Below are 18,806 nucleotides of genomic sequence, written 5' to 3'. Positions count from 1 at the left end.
TGAACCAAAAACAAAGGTTTGCTTTTAAGTCTAGGTTTTCCAAAGTGGCAGATGATTTTGGTTGTCTCAGTTTTGGGGACTCCACTTGAGACACCTTGAAGAGAAGAGACTTAGGAGGATTTACAGGCACTGATCCCTAAGGGGTTAAATTGCATTGCTGAAGGCAGTGGCTGACTGATCCCGTGCATTAAATGGAGCCCAAATTTCCCAGAGAACTTGCTCCCTGGCCTGCACCCCTGCTGTGGGCACTTGACATGTCCCACTCTTCAGTAAGAGATGAGGCTCTGCCTTCGGTGAAAAGTCTTCTGAGGTGGAAACCCCAAGTGGAGAAACCTCCCATCTTCGCCCTCCCTCTGCCCTTTATGTGTCTTCTCCTTGATAAGGCATATATTTTACTCTCAAAGGACTGCTGTTGCCTTCTCTCCTCCAGCAAAGCTCAGCACAGGCTGGGTGAATAACTCAACATAAAGCTGGCATAAATCTCAACAGAAGAAATATGTTTTATCTTTGACCATTTACTCCCACCAGGAATAATGGCAGTTCTTGTACATTTACATATAACTTTTGTGTTTGCTTTGATTTTTGTTGGTTTGTTTGTTTCTTTGACTTGGCACCTGCATAGCAGAAATCTTTACAGTTCAGTACAGAAATTTGCCCCTCTCTCTATTCCTCCCTTTAGTTACTTCTGCTGCCCCTAAGCCTAGCAAGCAACACCCTCAAGGTCAAGAGAGAGTAAGGTGTTACCCTTTTATGATGGATTATAGAAATAACAAACATGCCTGACAGTTTTATACAGCTGCTAGAACGGGTTTAGTTTTCAACAAATGAAGAATTTCCTCTTTTTTTCCTCTTTTGTATATTAATTACATTTTACAAATTTTGCTTTTCCCCTTTCTTTTCTTTTTTCCCCCTTTTCTCTCTTTCTTTTTAATTTTTTCTCTTTTTTTTCTCTTTTATTTTTTTACAGCAAAAGGATCAGTCACCAATGTGTCCACTGAAAAGTCTGGGTTAGCAGAGTTTGGCTGTCATCTGGTCCGACTGTTTGAGGATCTCGGTGTTGTACAGGTCTAGAGCATGGTTCACACGGATGATCTCGCTGTTGGTGAGTTTCAGGCGGTGCTTGAGCATACAAGAGAAGAGATCCAGCTGGGGCTTCCCCGGAGCCACGGGAGGCGCCAGTCTATTGATTCGGTCCCGAATATCCAGCAGCAAGAGCATGACGGAGGAGGAAGAATAGAACTGCCCGCCTTGTGTGTACGACTGGTTGACCTGCTGCACAGCACTGCGCAGGAGGTCGGCGTTAAAACGTAGGCTGTAGCCATACACCTGCACATCCGAGATCTTGATGTAGAACTGACGCTTGGTGGGATCAGAAAGGTCCACGGGCCCTTGGCCAGTCTCGTTACGCAGCAGGGAAGGCAGCCGAGTCCGGCTCCGTAGGTAGATGTGGACTGTCTCGAAAAAGGTTTTCCACCGGTTGCCCAATAGCAGGGTCCAGTTGTAGCACTGGCTGTTTTGGAGGCGGATTTTCTCCCAGCGAGGGTAGCCATACTCCCCAAAGGGCATGTTCCAGCCCTCGGAGTGGCTCCCGCTGAATGGGTTGACATAGACAAAGAACATAGGGTCCAGGCTGCTGTTGCGCATCTGGCAGATTCGCATGGAGATCCCGATCACCATGTGGATGAAGTCCATCCGGTTCTTGTTGCTTTTCAAGGTGAGGGACATGCGTTTGCGCCACCTGGGGTCGAAGAAGGTGTCCAAGCGGATCTCATTGCTGATGAAGGTAGTATGCACATACAGGCGAGAGTCCATTTTCTGCAGCAGGTACTTCAGCTCTAGGTCCTGGAAGTCCAAGTCTGTTTCAAAGCTGATGAACTGTTCACTCCGCTCCGAGTCTACGTTTTGAGGCTCGCAACGACCCCGGTAAAGCTTATAGCCCTTGTTGCATGAGCCGCAGAGAGAAATGTTGGCAAGGCTGCACATGGCACAGCTGTTGTTGCCCCCGATGATGCAGGGGATGGGACGCTGGCACAGGCTGGTGCCACCATGGCACACGCAGCTCCGTTGGCTTTCCAGAAAGGTCCCCCAGAACCCATTCTCATTGCAGTAGAGCAGGGATTGGACCCGGGTAAGCCATTCCTGTATTGTCCTGCAAGTGGAAAGAGGAAAGCATTAGTGTCATGTAGCCTCACAGGTTCTTCAATGTAGACATCAAATTATGGCCATGCTGTTTTCAGGGATGGCTCTGAGGCAGAGCTCTCAGAACATTCATATCTGCTGGTATCTGTGAATTATTCCAGTCTATTTCTAGAGTTTATTTTACATCAACTGTTCACTCCTTCAGTGGAAAACGAAAACCCTCTAAGAAGCAGTTAAGAGGTAGGGATTGATCATCTCAGTTCTCTCTCTTCACCCTGCTTTAAGAACTGACACTAGCCTAGTCTCCTGCTGAAGTTCCCATCAGTGTGGGGGAAGAAAGTTCAGCCATAGGGATAGAGCAGGGAATGGAGCTGACAAAGCCATGCCAGAGGATGAAGTGCCATCAGATAATGCAGGTCAGCACAGCTGCTAGGCTGAGGCTAGGCAGCAGCTCCCCTCCATGTCGTTGGCCATTCCTCCACCCACCAAAAACTTTGAAATGGATTGGAACAAAACCAGAAGTAACTGCTGCTCACAGCACAGGGAGCAATAAAAGCAGAAAAGACCACAGAAGCCATGGTGCACAGAGATGAAGCTGCTCGAATGGCTTCTCCTTTAAAGAAACTGCTGTTAATTAACCTCCTTTTTCAGCCTCTCCCCTTAACAAGCAGCCACACTTGCCGTTCCCAGGCCCCACCACTCCCATAATTGCTATTTCAGTGCGTCACCTCCACATTCTGCAGCCTCGAACCAACTCCTAACGAATGACACCAGAGCCCACGTATGGGTTTTGTATAACCCCCTTGCCGGGGCGCATTTCTGCCCCCCTCCCCCTTCTCCCTACCCCGCAGGAAATCTCAGCACAGCGGTTCCTTTCTCAGCAGTGCTCACCAGAACGCCTTGTTCAGCCGCCCCGCTCCCTCCCCTCCGCCTTTCCCCCCCAGCTAATGAATACTTCATTGTCTCCTCTGGGCAAGAAGTTCTCCGTAGCACTGCAGTGAGAGGACTGGCTAATGACAAATTAGGATTCAGTCCCTGCAGAACGGGAGGAGTGATTATGGACAGAGGCTCTCAGAGCTGGATTAGTGAAATTCATGGCACCTGCATAGCCTGACCTCCGAATAATCATTAAGCTGTAGGCTGTATCAAAGAAGGCATTAAATGATACAGCAGCGAAGAGCGGCAAGATGATTAGGAGGAGGGAGGGAGTGGAGGGATGAAAGTGTAAAACAGAGGAAAGAGCTGGAAGCAAAGAAATCATCAAGGAGCAGAAGCAGAATGATAGAAGAAGGATAATATGAAGGTAAAAGGAAAAGTGAGAAATACATTGGACAGGAGGAACAGGGATGGAGAAAGGGAGAAAACTAAAACAACAGCCATAAGCAGACTACCGAGCACCAGCAACAAAGGAGAGAACAGAGAGGAAGGAAGAGAAAAAAACAGAGTGCAAGTTTTCCTGAAAGAGGAAAAGATGGAGAGAGGCCAGGGAGCCTGGGCACAAGGCACCGGCCTTTAGAAATATCTGCTGTAGGGAGATGGTGATGGCCCAGCCTGGTCCCTAGGAAGAGCGCACCGGACACCTCCTGGTTTCTAGGACAGCCCTGCTTCAGCAGGGAGGGGACAGCTCAGTGTGAGCTTGCTTGCTTCTTCTGCAGTAAAATTATTCTTTAGCCCATGTTTTAGCCCTTGGAACTCTTGCTCAGAATGCCAACCAAGTGGGCTTGAATTCAACAAGGATCCTGATTCTTGTTTTGACTCTCCCAAAGCGAGCCCACCTTCATTCTCCTGGGAACTTGCTTTAAAAGACCGGCCTCTCTGCTACTAACCTTAGGATAAAGTTGAGCAAGTGGAGTTTGAAGTAAAACCAAAGCAAGCCCCTATATATACACATGCTAATGACATAGGTTTAGTGGGGGGTAAGGGATGCTTAAGTTTATCACGAGGTTCCTGCACGCTGCCTTTTTTCATGATGTGGATTGGTGACAACAGTGCAAAATCAGAGGTTGCCTTGAAGAGAACAGCCACTGTAGATCCAAGCAGCTGCCACCTACACTTTAATTCCTACCACAAAATGGACAAGGGGAAAGAAAAGGAAGGGCTGAGACAACCATCTGGGACTGCAGACAGAAGGAAAAGGTCCAGCACAGTGATGTGCCCTCTCTGCATCCCAGCTCCTCTCCATCCTGTAAGGATGATACTTTCCTGATTTTCATGGCTTTTTCCAAGGTTGCATTTGTTGCCTTTTCTGGGACTGGGCTTCTGGGTGAGGTGGGTATGCTTGTATTAGGCATCAGTGTGGTTTCTGAGGTAGGTTTAATTTGGTATTTGGTATAGTGGTGTGCCTGTGTGCACATACCCCCACCACTTTACTGTGGCTGTAAATAGCCCTCTCCAGCTGCATATACAAATGATAGCCACACTGAGCAACTACCATACAAGGATCTCAGATACTACTGTGTGCAAGTGAACGTGACTCTCCTGCTTTCCATACACACTCACTGAAGCACAGAAGGATTCTCAATATATTTGTGCAGCGCTGGCGTGGCGCTGTGTTCTCTAAAACAAGTTTCACATGTCCCTATGCCACTGAGTTCTTGGGATAAGGACTGCCGGGGTCTGGAACCTTGCTACACATGGCAAAACTTTATCTATGGGAATATTTATTTGTATAGGTGCAGTTATCCCAGGAAGGAGCCTGCAGCCACTGTCCCTGCCCCATATGAGCTCTGGATTCAATAGTGATTGTGCAGACCCAATATTTCCTCATCTGTCCACATGGAAGCTGCATCTGGCTCTGCACTATATGATGCTAGTAAATCAGTACAACACTTGTAGTGATTATTTTGTATACTTTATATAGTTTATTAATGACCACCATGAAAAGAAGACAAGTAGAAATAAATCCTCACAGAAAGAGAATAGCCTGTACAGCAGGAGACCCCAAAATATCAGAGTCAGATCACCATATCCTAGTCCAGAGCTGGTGTGCTCTGGAAATAATAATTATAAAAAAAATCTTGCTATCCTTCTCTTCTTGTCTTATCCTAACATTTGGCAGAGCAAAACAAGAAAGGAGTCTCAGCTAAGATCTTGCAATAGAAACTAGTAATTTTCCAACTTTGTGGAGGAAGGATGAGAGGAGATGAAGTTTAAGAGGGTTTTTTCATGTATGTGTGTGTGTGGGGTTGCATTCAACAAAGGCGCAATTAGACAAAAAAAAGCAAGGCTACCTACCATCTGCTGATGGCAGCAATAAGGGACATAATTAAATGAAAATGCAGAAGCCAGGACAGGGCTGGACGTCGGCTACAAACATGACAATGGGAAGTGTGATTAAGTCAAAGAGAGGAAGAGCGATATAAATTGCCCATTTTATCTTGCAACTGGGACAGGATAAGAATATATGCAGGACCAGTTACTGAACTTCGGCTGATAAGAGGTAACTTCTTAAAACACACACCCCACCCTTGATGGCTCAGAGTTATGTGAATATAAACAAGAAGGAAAGTCAGGGCAGAATGAAGATAGAAAGAGCCACTATTTATGAGCTGAAAGTTACTAGCATATTCATTCATTTTAATTTTCATTATTTTTTTTCTCTCATTAAAGCATTATTGTTTATCTTCTTCCCCCTTCCTGACTTCCCATGAAAGTCAAACCCTATTCCAGAAGTTCTAGTGTGATTCTGAAAGGACAGATATCATTGCGAAGGTTCTTTTCTCCAGACCTACCGGTTCAAAATATAAGGCACAAGAAGGAAAACTATGTCTTCAAAGGTCACTATCAAGCAGTCTTGCAAGCAATTTTAAAATTGGATAATCCAAACTACAGTGAAAAAACATGATGTTCAGTCAGGGCTAATGAGCAAGAGTTAATTTGCATCTAGGGAGAGGAAGAAGCTGATGAGTGTCCCCAAAACAAATATGTGTCTTTGCTATAATTGACACCTGAGCCAATGCAGGAAAAAAAAAAAAAAAAAAAAAAAGAAAGAGGGAAAAAAAGAGGGAAAAAATGCCAAACACCAGAACAGATATATTTTTTTCTTTTTTCTTTTTTTTTTTTTTTTTAAAGTTTAAGGAAAGAGGTAGGAATTCACAACATTCCTTTGCAAGCTCACCTCTTAGCCAGCCCTAGCCACTGTGCAGACACCTTTGGGCTTGCTGTGTGGAGCAGTGAGCTATACTGTACAATTTTTATTTTCAGCAGCTGTGAGGCATATTCTTAACAAATGACAAGAATGCTGGGGCCCAGAACAGATTCCCTTCCCCCAGACCTCCTTTGGGTATTATATTTATTTTATATCCAGAGCTTTAAAATACAACTATAGGTGCTCATTCAACAATGAAGCTTTAATAACTAAGGAGTGGTTTCTTTTTTAAACCAACAAACTTGCCTGCAAAGAGGTGTTTTTAAGCAAAAGCAGCGCTGAGCAAATCTATTTAAATTATATATATATTTCTTATATTTCTTTCTCAGCTCTTGCAAAAGGTTATGGAGAATCATCCTAATTATCAAAATCCTTATTCTTACTTTGCTTTAGAAGCACCTCTTCCTCTCCCTGAGGGCAATCAACAGCAGTCCTATTTCTCTCTCTTTTTTTTTTTTTTTTTTTTTTACATTGCTTTTGAATATATAATGTAGGCTTACTATTATGTGTATTAAAGAGAGAGAGGCTTGCTTTGCTCTTAATAGACCCTTTCCATCCTTTCAAAGCCACTGGCATGCTTGATAAGCATCTGTCGTTCTGTACAGTAACAATTAGAAAATTAGAGCATTTCCAAGCCCCATGAAAAGAAAGATGAAATGCATACCTTTTCTACTACAAATTTGTCTACCGAGCCCCTCCCCTGACTAGCTGCAAATGCAGAATGACAAATAAGAGAAAAAATGATAATATGCCTGGTGGTGTTGACTTAAACAAATCAAGCACATCAGTCAGTTAAAAAAAATAGCTGCCATCATCTATTTCATCGTCCTTCCCCCAGATTTTATAGTATTAGTTGGAGGCTCCTTTTCTGCCTGGTTGGCTTTTTAAAATAGAAGAGAAATGCTGAAGACATATTTATCTGAAAGCTTTGCAGCAGCGTGGTTGGCTGGATACCTGCTAACTGCTGCTTCACTTTGCTGTTGTTGTGGCACAACTCAAAATACTGTCTGGACATGCCTGTGACTCCTCCACCAGTTGGCTTATTTCTAGCAGCTCGGCCAATTAGGAGATGGGTCAATTTTAGGAAATTCTCCAAAGACTCCCTTTAATAATTGCTTAAACTTAATAGATATTTATCCTCATTCATAGTAACTCTATGAAATCTTTGTCCCACAGCCTGGAAATGCTTGATAATTAAAGAGATCTTAAGCCCTGGAAGAGTGTCCTGTGCTGCATGGTGGCTAAATGGAAACAAAACCTGTTTAGTATCCAGGAGGCAGAATGATAATAGGAGACACCGGTCAGTCAGTTAATTTACTCTGGAGCTTGAACATTGAGATAAATAAAGTGAGTGAAATAGCAGTTCCTCTGCAAATGTTAACCTGGCCAGACTAAAAGGAGCTACTGGACAGGGCTGTGAGCAGTCAGCAGGAGGTGACTATTGGATATCTATAGTTACTTTAGTTGTAATGGAAGACCTACTCTATGCATCTGTAATAACACTGCTAGGGTTGCTTAGTGCAGGTTTGCAGGTTCATACTGTATTGTCTAAGAGAGAGAAGGGCTAGTCCAAGTGAAACCAAGGCTTGTTGAAGCACAACCCAAAAATAAGTATCATGTGCTTTACATTTCCATTAACAGCGAACAGATGCTTAAGGCTTGGCTATAGGATCTGATGTAAGACTTTCTAAAAATGAGATTAATCAGCTTGGCTGTCTGCCATCAACCCTGTAACATCCTTTCAAGACGCTATGGGATATGTGGGTGCCCTTCGTTTGGGGGTAGGTATGACCAAACAGGAGAGAGATGTGCTTGAGTCCATGATAAAGACTACTTAAATCTCCAGCACTCTCAGCCTTGTCCCAGATTTTACCATTTGTCCCCAAACCTCCATGTTAGTACATCCTCAAGCCAAACATTGGGCTGTGAGGAGGGTTTATGTTCAAGGCCATGCTCTGCCCCATCAGTCACCCTTCACAGCACACGCTCCCCAATGGCATTTGACGGGTGAAGGTACCTTTCTCTAGGCAGCTGGTGGTTGGGGTTGTGCCGACAGCGGACACTGAGGCCAAAGAGTTTGCGGGCAGTGCGCTGGATCTTCTGGCGCTGGGCTTCCAGGGAGCTCTGCAGGAGCTTGTACCGGTTCTGAAGATCCCAGTCGTTCCCCCAGTGCTGGTGGATGCTCCCAATGGTCAGGAAGTGGTTGCTAGGTAGCCTTTTCATGAAGGATTTGAACTCATCTGGAACACAAAAGCATGTGGAGGAAGAGTGATCTGTACTATAATGAAGTTGCAAAGCTTTTCATTAGCAGAATGGAGGAACAGATGATGTACAAGATGAGTTGTTAAAGGAAGCCGATGTCCATTTACTTACTGGTCTGTCCTTCTTCAGGAAGCCTCCTAATTCCATGTCTGTTACTGCTCCCATGTGGGAAATGAAACCCAAAAAATATTAGGGTGAAACAGTATAGTTAATGTGTACAGGGTGGAGACAAGAAGAGAACAAATTCCCAGGAACACAGGACTATGGTCTAGGGGTTGTGAATAAAAAAAAACAGAGAACTGTAATTATTGTCAGTTAAAGAGTTCTTATTTAAATTGTTTTTCAGCTGCTACTAAAATGCCAATTGTTGTTGAAGTCAAAAGATTGTGGCTATGTCATTAAAAGGAAAAAGAAAGACAGCAAAAAGGCTTAAGAAAATCCCCAAAGGAAGTGTTTGCCTTGTGTCGAAATGTCCCACTTTCTCATTTTTTAAAAAGAGCATTCTGATTCTTCATTTGAAGTTAAATGATTTGCTTTATGTAACAATGAAAATAAAATAAGATGGCTTTCAAGTGTAAAAATCAGAATGAAATGTGTCAATTTTAGCAAAAGAAAAATCTAATTGATCCATAAATGTGTTGTTAAATGTTGTTTTGTGATCATTTTATTTCTGCTTGATTTTGTTTGTGAATGAAAAAGCATTATGTAGGGTTTTTCTTTGTGTGTGTGTGTATGAGAAAGATGGAACAGAAAATATGGTACTGCTTCTGTTTAGGACCATCCCTTTTGTCGTAACCAAGATTAGTTTGCTTAAACTCTGATTACCAGACTGGAACATCTTCATAAAGCTGAGGCCAAGCAGGCTGGTCAGTGGTCTAGAGCACAAGTCTTAGGAGGACAAGGGGAAAAAGCTGGGCTTGCTTTACTGGGAGGCCAAGGGGCAATTAAATAAGCACCCAAAATTGCTAGAAAGGTATGAAGGAGAAAAGCTCTTCTTATTCAAGTCAGGCGATAAAACAAGGGGAAATACACACAAATTGCAGGTTGAGAAGTGGAAGTTCTTACTGAAGATCTGCTTTAACTTATGTGGCACTGGAACAGAGAGCTGCAGAGAGTTCAAGGAATTTCTCATTTTAGACTCTTCGGGACAAAATGTGAGCTGACCTGATCTAGTATTGGTGATAGTCCCACTGCAACTGTGAGCGTGGATTCAATCCACCCAATAAAAATAATAATTAAAAAAAATTACCCAAGGAGAAATGCAACCATTCTTTTTATTTTTTTCTGATTCTCATTTATATAAGCAATAGAGGACTTTAAAAGGCAGATATCTCTTTAAAAAATCTATAATATAGAAGAATTGGAGAACACTGAAAGAGATAATTTGGAACCAATGGTACAAAGTTCATATACCTGAATTCGTATGATTATATATATTTGCATGAAATACTTCCTACTGTTCAGTGATCTACAATTCATACTTATATGTGCATTAAGATCATTATATGAGTGGGAAAATACAGGTTCATGTCCTACTTGTCACCGCAGTGAAATCAAGCACCTAATAAAAATAATTATCATTGCACTATCAAGATCCATGGGACATCTGCTTGTCTCCTTTCTTCCTCAAAGGCAACAGAGACTTTTTTTTAATCATCTCACAGGCTTTCACTCTGTTTCTAATGTTGCTTTCAGTGCCCTTCTCCTCCCCCAAAATGATTCTCTCCTGCTCAGTGGTCCTCTGAAACTATCATCATATGTAATTGCTTCTGTTGACCATGCTGATTACTTTAGGTACCTTTCAGCAGTAAAAGCCTTGTTTTTGCTTCCCTCCCCTTATAAATCAATTTCCTCAAAAGCCTGTTTGTGCAAAAGACCAAGCTCTTTTCCTTCTGATGATGAATGTGCTACATTTTTCATAGAGATGGGGAAGGGAGAAATTTCAGTGCCGTGTGCGCATTTTGATACTGCAGTGCAACGTTGGCGGGAAAACAAATGAGCAAAGAAATTTGGCAAAATAACAGCTGAAAGGGGTTGTTTTTAAAAAGGGGGCAAAATGTAAGAAAAAAAAAAAGTATTTCCCAAAAGAGAGTGTCTTCATTATTTATTTATATTTTAGCAATCCCTGAAGACCTCAGCTGAGCTTGCAGCTGCACTGTGCTAAGCCTTGCACCTTTCTGGGAATAGCTCATCCTCGACCTAAGCATTTTCCGGTTAACTACTAGGGCTAGTAGCATTTGTTGCTATTTTATCTATCTGCACAGCAAATAGTGATGATGGCCAGGACTGCACATCCCAGGATGCACCGTGACGCCTGGTTTTGCTGAGTCACTAGGCCCGGGTGGGATGGAGTCCCGTGACAGTGACACAGCATGGGGGGCGGTGCTGGGATGAGGAGGCCAGATCCAGGCCCTGGAGAAGAGCGGTGGCACCATGGGGAAACGGGCAAGTCAAACATACGGGTTTTGGAGATGTTTTTCCATGGCTCATCTTCAGTTAAAAAAAAAAAAAAAAACCACCCTCAGAAAAATTAATACTGAATTAAAAGCAAAACAAAAAAAAAACAACAAAAAAAACCCACACACATGACTTTTAATCAAAAGGTCATTTTAAAATCCAGTCACATTTCTGATGCGTTTTTTTTGGTCAACCATACTAAAATGCCAAGACAGAGTAAAGCAGTGTTATTGTTCTCAATTTACTCAGAAGCAATGAAGCACAGAAGGACTAAGCAAGAGCTCCTGAGCTGATCTAGAACTGCACCAGTTCACTGCAACCTCCTTGACATTGAAGATGCTATCATAAATCATAGCAACTTTTGATTTGCTCCTGCACATTTTTATAAAATTAACAAATTAACATAGGATTTCAACGCAGATCAGAAACAAAATATAGATCTTTGAGGCTATTAGAAACTTCCTGCACAAATGGTATTTCACAATACTTGTGCCTTCATTCCATTTTATTGGAAAGGCTTTCTGATGTCATTAGAGGTTTATTTTTTTGTTGCTCATTATGAAGAAAATCCTCCAGTCATCTTGAATATTTATTAAAACAAAGAAGCAAAATACTAATACTAGAGTCATCTTTGCAAGCAACTTTCATCCCAAAGGATAGGTTCACGCATCGTGTAACAAAGTGATGAATGAGATACAGCAGCTTTTAACATAAAGATAATCACTCCATCTATTCCTGAAAAGCCTCCAGCCCTGGTGGAATATGGCCACAGTGCAGAAGAGAATTGCACGGCAATGTGTCATTTTAAAATGGCAAATGAAAAACACCCTCCACTGTTGAAATCTCAAGGGAAGTGAAACTGGATATAATTATCTACCACTGTCTTTGCCTAGGTCAACAAGTGCCCAGCGTAATAGTAAAATAATCACTGGTTTTTTTTGGTTGTTGTTTTGTTTTGTTTTTATTTTGGTTTGTTTGTTGGTTTGTTTTACTGATTATTTATTACTCCTGGGACTGGAATTCTTTTCCACTATTGGATTCTCATCTTCCAAGTGTCTGTCTTAGATCTGCTGAAAATGCAAAGGGGTTTGGTGATTGGTGGCCAAAATGTGAATCTTGAACAGCTTGTATGTGATTATCCTGCCAAAGGTAATTACTAGTAATGCATAACTAGTGTCTGACAGGCACTGCCAGTAATGCTAATCCTATCCTGTGCAGTATATTGAGCTAGCAGAGGCTTCTGAAATCCACGTTTCTGGTTGGTATTAGTAAAACCGTCACAGACCTTTGCGACTTTGTGGAAACATTCAACAAATCCATTGACCTCTTTACGTAGTGAACTAGAAGTCACCGAGGCCAACAACTATCCATTGCATGTGTCTTGTAGCTCTTGACAAGATTGTCACCTTCCTTGTGTCATTGACCACTGCTCGGACTTGACTCACCAACCACCAGGCTGACAGTGTGATCTAGACATAAAAATCTGTCCAGTGGCGGAAACACCAGCAGGGTTCACAGACTGAAGTAGAGAGCAGTCCTTAGCAGCCTTTGAGAGAACATCGCAGGCCACCTCATTTCAATCATCAAAGAGTTTAAGGTGATCTTCAACATCACCTTAAAAAATAGAAAATTCTGATGGGAAGACTTCCAAAGAAGCAATTTCTTCAAAGCTTTGAAGAGCTAAGTGTTCCCTTCCTATAGTCTTCTTTCATAGCATGGAAACCTAGACAATTTTGACAGTAATTAAAGAAAGTGTGTCGGAAAGGAACTGGCTAACACTAAAAGGTCAGAGGCAAGGCAGGGACAAGTTTTTGATTAAGTCCTGTTTAGTGTCCCTGTGGCTTCTGGGTAGGTAGACCATTTTAAACTGCTTTTTAAAGATAAAGATGCAATTGCACTGATCCTTAAACCCTTGAAATTAGTGTTGCATAAGAAAAATCCACCTACTATGGGCGTTACCAGCATCAAAGAGGAACAAACGCCACTGAAGCACCCACAATTACACTGGGAGAAGAGAGAGGCAGAAGAGAAATGTTCACACCAATAGACATCAGCACTGTAGGAGAGATAAGTCACTTCCCCTTCTCATCTCTGTCTCAAATGAGGTGTCATCTGGCCTGTGCTCTCTCTCTGTGAATTGCCTTTCACCAAAGCAGCATAAATCATTCATGCAAATCTGAAAAGCAATTTCTACATCATTCATATTGTGGAAGTTTCCCTGGAGGACTATTAAAGAGACATTCTGAGCTGGTTTGGTGTGAAAAATCAGCTTTTTAATAAAACAAATTTTCTCATGTAAGATATCGCCATATAAATAGAATTACAGGTGTGTGTCTGTGTGTGTGTTTATATGTACGTATATATGGCAAGAACAACTGTCCTAGATCATATCTCGGTTGAATATACTTCCACTTCTATGAATATTACAGCACCGTATTGGGGGTAAAAAGATGGGTATAAACCATCATGTTTTGTTTGAAACAAATCAGTAGGGAATTTTGTTTTGCTTGGTTACCTGAATTCTCCAGATCTTTATAGGCTTCTGTCCAGGACTTGGCCATGTTTGCCAGTGTGTACTCCATGATCTGGATGTCGGTGATGGGGCAGTTGCACTGCGGGAATTCCTCAGCACACTGACAGCCGCACTGGCTGTTCCGGCAGATGTATTCCCCCTCTCCGTTGCACATGATGTAGCTCAAGGCAGACTGGACAAACTTCTCTTGTAAGTACTGAGGAAAGATGAGCTGGAGACCTGGCATAGAAACAACAATAGAAGGCAACGGTGTGAAAAAATAAAATAAAATAAAATAAAATAAAATAAAATAAAATAAAATAAAATAAAATAAAATAAAATAAAATAAAGAATTAAGTGGCAGTTCCATGGGATTTGTTTGTTTGTTTGTTTGTTTCAGAATCTGTTTCATTAAGCGCTTGGGAAAGTGATAGGAATTGAGGCTGCGAGGAGTTTTATACTGGAGCAGTCATGAGTAAGGAAGATGAGACACAAATTTTAAGCCTCCAGTACAGAAAAATGGATGAGCTGAGATCAGAGCCTGTCTGCTCTATGAGAGAAGGGTGATATAAGTAACTTCCTTCTCCCTGGTTTCCAGTGTCCCCACTTTATCCCAGTCCTGGATCCCACTAAAGCGTAAAGCACATGGATACAAAGTCTCCTTCATTCCCAGGTGGATCTTTTATATTTTGCAAGCAAGCACTAGGTTGGCGATGATCATTATGCTGTTCAGACCTGTTTTGAGAGAGACTAAACAGTTTCGGTACTACAGAAACAAAAACAAAACAACAACAACAACAACAAAAATACCTATGCCCTGACAGAGTAAACAAGATGAAATAAAAAAAAAAAGAGAGAAGAAAGACAAATAATAGGCGAGATATTTATAAAAGTGTCTTGCAGAGTTAAGTGCTCAGTTCCCGCAGAATAAATGCAGGAGTTGGGTACGTGAGTCTTTTTAGCTCATTCCCTGCTAGGAGGGCTACTTGCCAAGCCCTATAAAAGTGCAAATGGGTTTAGTGCCAACGATTTCAGTGGTGGTCTGAAGATTTACATTAGCTAAGAGGTCTGTCCCAATCTCTCTCTCTCTCTCCATAGTGTTTGGGTATCCATCTGACTGTATAGGCACTAGTGTAGGTATATGCGTGCTTAGGTAGCAGAGAATACACTAACATTTGAAGCGTTTGCCCTATATGTAGCACACGTATTTTGCAGCACTGCCTCCTCCAGCCCCCATCTCTGGGCTCCCTACAGACGGCCCTAGGGCCCTGTAGGATCCACAGCTGTTTCCTTGCACCTGATAAGTTCTGCTTGTCAGACTCCGTCAGCGTCTCGAGTGCACCGGGCAGAGAGAAGGAAAACTCAGAGTGAACCTTTCATGAGCAGCCCAGCCTGCTCGCCTGCCTTGTAAAAGGCCCAGGGATTCTGGAGTGGCAGATAAAGGGGTTTATGGCTTGAACAGGCGTGCTGAACTCCAGTGTAATGAAGGCACGCGGGTCAATTACCCATCTGTTTGTGTTGCTATTGTGCTGAATTACTGTATCCGTTGCTGACAGCTTGTCGGAGTGGAATGAAAATAAGACAATAATTCAGAGGATGAGCCTGTGCAGAAAGGGCAGAGAGGGCTTTGAGTCTGTTTAGGAGTTCAGGCCCTTCTCTGTGGTGGGTCATGTTCACCCCAGGCAAGAGAGGGGCTGTGGGTAATGCCCCAGAGACCCACATTACCCTCTTGCTCTTGGTTCTACAGAGATGCTCCAACCTTGCCAAGGTCCTTGGGAGACCAAGTATGGGGGGAACATCAGGTCAGGGAAGGCATGAGGGACCTCAGCTTCTCCCCTGCTGCTGGTGCTCAGGCCATGGTTCATGTGAACGTCATTCCCAGCGGCTGCGAGCTGCTCTCGTGTCTGACCCAATTCACAGCAAAGTGCAGAGCGGTGGCAGTTGCCAGGCAGAATAAACTCACTGCAGTGTTCGGCTGAAGAAGATGTTTGCGACATGTAGCCATGGCAGGATTTCAGGCCTGGTGTCTGGAGGAGGTCTAGCTCCTGCTGGGTGAGGCTGGGAGGAAGGGGAGAACATGCAAGGAGCCTACTACCATTTAGAGCATCCCTGCACACACCTCAGGGCCTCTCTGAAGAGAATGAAGGTCCAAACCTTCAGACTGAGATTAGATAACGTCTACACCATCCAGGCTCCAAAACTTTTCCTCACTTTTCTTCAGCATGGCAACAAAATGCCATGCTCTTGGAGAATGGTGATCTACGGAAGGAGCAGCCTGAATGCTGCTACTCACTGAGGGCCTGACCTCCTTGATGTGCACTAACCCTATTTATGCATGGTCCAGGTCCCATGAATAAATCTTTGCACTGCCTGCTTCCTGAGAGAGTAGCCTAACCTGGTCCCAATGCTTGAATGAGAGGCCCAGATGCTCACAAGCTCTTAGCTCCCCATAATTTCCCTGTGATATTTAACTTGAACAATAGCACCAAAATGCTGTCAGATCTTTTATTATTATTATTATTATTATTGGGAGAGGGTTAAAAGAGGGCAAAATAAATCTGTAGGAAATGCACTTGTTACTGACACAGCCAGGCTTCTGTACCCCAGTATACTCTCACGTGGGGTGTGCAGCTTCATGCACATGTCTATAGGCTCCAGGCATATCTATAGGACAGTCATGTGCTCTATGATGCCTCCTTGCCTGTTCACAGGGCCATACACTGCACGTCCCAGTACATGTAGAAACCTAAATATCCTGTAACTGCCAAAATAAAATCTGGTCCCATGTGACACTGCAAGGTGCCTCCTGCAGGTTGCTTTTTCTTTCATAAAGCTCATGGTTTCTAAAAAAAATCTTTCCAAGAAAACCCTCTCTTGTGGAAACCACTTCATGTTCACATGGCAGCATAAAAGACTGTTTAAGTGTTAATCAGGCCTGCTGTATATTTAGCCCCAATTCAGCAAAATACTTATAGAAATACTTTAAACAGATAAGCAAAATCCATGCAGCTAATTGGAGCATTTAACAAGAAGCACATATTCAAACATGGCTTAGGCCAAGAACACAAGTGTTACACACAAATCCAGCTACTCATCAGAACATAAGGGTATATACAGCAATCACAGAATCAGGACTTCAAAACTGCAAATATGCTGCAGGAATTGAATTTTATTCATAGTTCTTCCAGCTAGGAGTTTCCTTGCATAAGAAATCAGTGTTAGGGTTACTGAAATACAGCCTTTGATGCACACATAAATATCCATGCACACCCAGACACAGATATACTCATATCAATGGTTTTATATCAAACATCCTTGTAACCAGATCCTAGCAAGGTATGAAAACTGTCCAGACTGCTGGCATCACATCCAACCCAGATACCCTCCTCCATCATTCATCTGTATTTCTGCATCATGCTCAGTGGCTAAAAATTGCTGAAAGTGAGTTGATTTAAGCTGTCAGTAAAACACATGTGTGAATAACCATTTTCAAGATAAACTTTATAAATGAGAGGGAGTAGTAAAGCCATAATTGCTGAGATCACTTCTCCGAGTGCCTCAGTTGCTATTTTAAAGCAGAAAAGCCATAGTCCTGAGGATGGTCACAGCATCCTAGCTTCATGGAGCACCTGGTACCCAACTGTCCGCACAAGCTAGCTAGGGAAGCCCTGCTGCCCTCTGCATCCTTAGACCTCATGTTGCTCTTTCATGTTCTAAGAATTTTCTTCAATTATTGTGAACATAACTGTTTCTTTTTAATCATTCAGTGTTTTCTACAGACATGGTCCTAAAGACTAGGTCTGTAGCTGGTCTTGCTAGACCATTTTGGTAAGCGGGAACAAATCAGTCCAACCCAGGGCACATAAGGTTCCTCCTCCTCCACTGCTGGCTCAGGAGCTGCTAACACGTGTGGAAGGCATGCTTTCTGGTGTCTGCTGTTAGGCAGAATATATTAGTTTTCAAGGAACCTGGCTGATCAGAAGGAGAAATTCTGCTACGTTGAAGTGTAAAGTTCCTCTTTAAAAATTAAGAAGAGAACAGATTCAGTGTAGGTTTGGCTTAGATAACTACAGAGAAATTACAGAGGTTTTGACAAGGGAATGTGTCCTTAATTCACCTAGAAAAACTATTAGAGAGAAATGTTTGGCTTTGGACTGTATATAAAAGGCTTCCTGCATTAAAAGAGGAAATTTCTCCAGCTCTAAATTAGAGCTATTTGAAACATTTTCCATAGAAGAGTTCTCTGTTGAAAATGCAGTTTCATTGAAGCATTCTGTGAGAAAATGTTGACTCCAAAAGCACTTTTGACAGGGTAAGGTCTAAATGCATTTTTCATACTTCCTCATTTTGTTTCACCATTATGTTTTGCGTTGTCATTCTGCCCAGTTATGTGAAGACTTTAATATTAATTTTGATGTGAATTTTAATATTCTATTACCAAAGTTTATGTAACAACCAGCCTAGTAGACAGTATGTCCTGTTTAACATTGCAATGTTCATAATAGCAGAGAAGGATTTTACCTTATTGAAACAGTGCCATGTTACAATATTGGCACAAAATGTTCGACTTCCTAACAGGACTTATCTCTGGAATTTTAATTTCCCAGAACATTTCAGAATGCCTTTTTTTCACCCAAATTTTAAAATCCCAGCCCAGGAGTCTTTTCCAGGAAAAAGGAATTTCTGTTTCCCAAGGATTTACCATAGAGATGTTTGCATTATCCCCTTCCCAAGCCCTGGCTTCTTCCTCTCTTAGGCAGCACAGGCAGTTTGTGCGTCAGCCGTAGCAGACAGTGAGGCAGGTGGGAGGGATGGCACCGTGACAGCTATAGGGATAAGAGGATATGGAGTGAGCAGAGATGCCCATGAGATCCTGGCACCCAGAAGGATACCTCCACGCATTTGAGGAGAGCGGCATGAGCATCTCTTGTGCACAGGACTGGCAAACCTACCACCTGCAAGTGCTAGGGAAAGGGCAAAACCTTCTGTGCTACGGTGATAAATACACCTCTATCTGAATGCAGTACTGATCTGGACATACATGTATGTCAGGCCCACATGGATTTTCCTTCATGAATTAGTGATTCTGACCAGTCCAGGCCACCACCAGACACTCTGCACTTTGCATAAATTCAGTTCCAAGGCTAGATTTCAGAGCTGGCTGAGCTACCTAAACCCTACACACATGCATGAAGATAGCTTGGCTCTGGGTCTGGCCATGACATCTCCAATAGGGCATGACTTTGAAAACCAGCAGCTGGGCTGGTGCGAGCTAGCACAGAAGCAGAA

The 18,806-nt window shown here is 42.8% G+C and overlaps 1 protein-coding gene across 1 annotated transcript in view; it reads right to left on the bottom strand.

Moving 5' to 3' along the window:
- Nucleotides 1-476: 476 nt before the first annotated feature.
- The window catches only part of BRINP1 (BMP/retinoic acid inducible neural specific 1), an 84,853-nt gene continuing 66,523 nt past the window's right edge, over nucleotides 477-18,806 (bottom strand). The window contains exons 6-8 of the mRNA XM_088527957.1: nucleotides 13,521-13,757; nucleotides 8,304-8,526; nucleotides 477-2,149 (exon numbers count right to left, since the gene is read on the bottom strand). Of these exons, the coding sequence (XP_088384083.1) occupies nucleotides 1,009-2,149; nucleotides 8,304-8,526; nucleotides 13,521-13,757 (1,601 nt within the window). The 3' untranslated portion in view covers nucleotides 477-1,008. The remainder of the gene's footprint in view (nucleotides 2,150-8,303; nucleotides 8,527-13,520; nucleotides 13,758-18,806) is intronic.

This window comes from Tinamus guttatus, unplaced genomic scaffold (genome assembly GCF_059628265.1).
Source record: "Tinamus guttatus ecotype Peru unplaced genomic scaffold, ASM5962826v1 Tinamus_guttatus_pri_ptg000297l, whole genome shotgun sequence".
NCBI classification, from domain to species: Eukaryota; Metazoa; Chordata; class Aves; order Tinamiformes; family Tinamidae; genus Tinamus; species Tinamus guttatus.
Note: the sequence above shows the minus strand (reverse complement) of the source record. Positions and strands in the feature narration are given on the sequence as shown.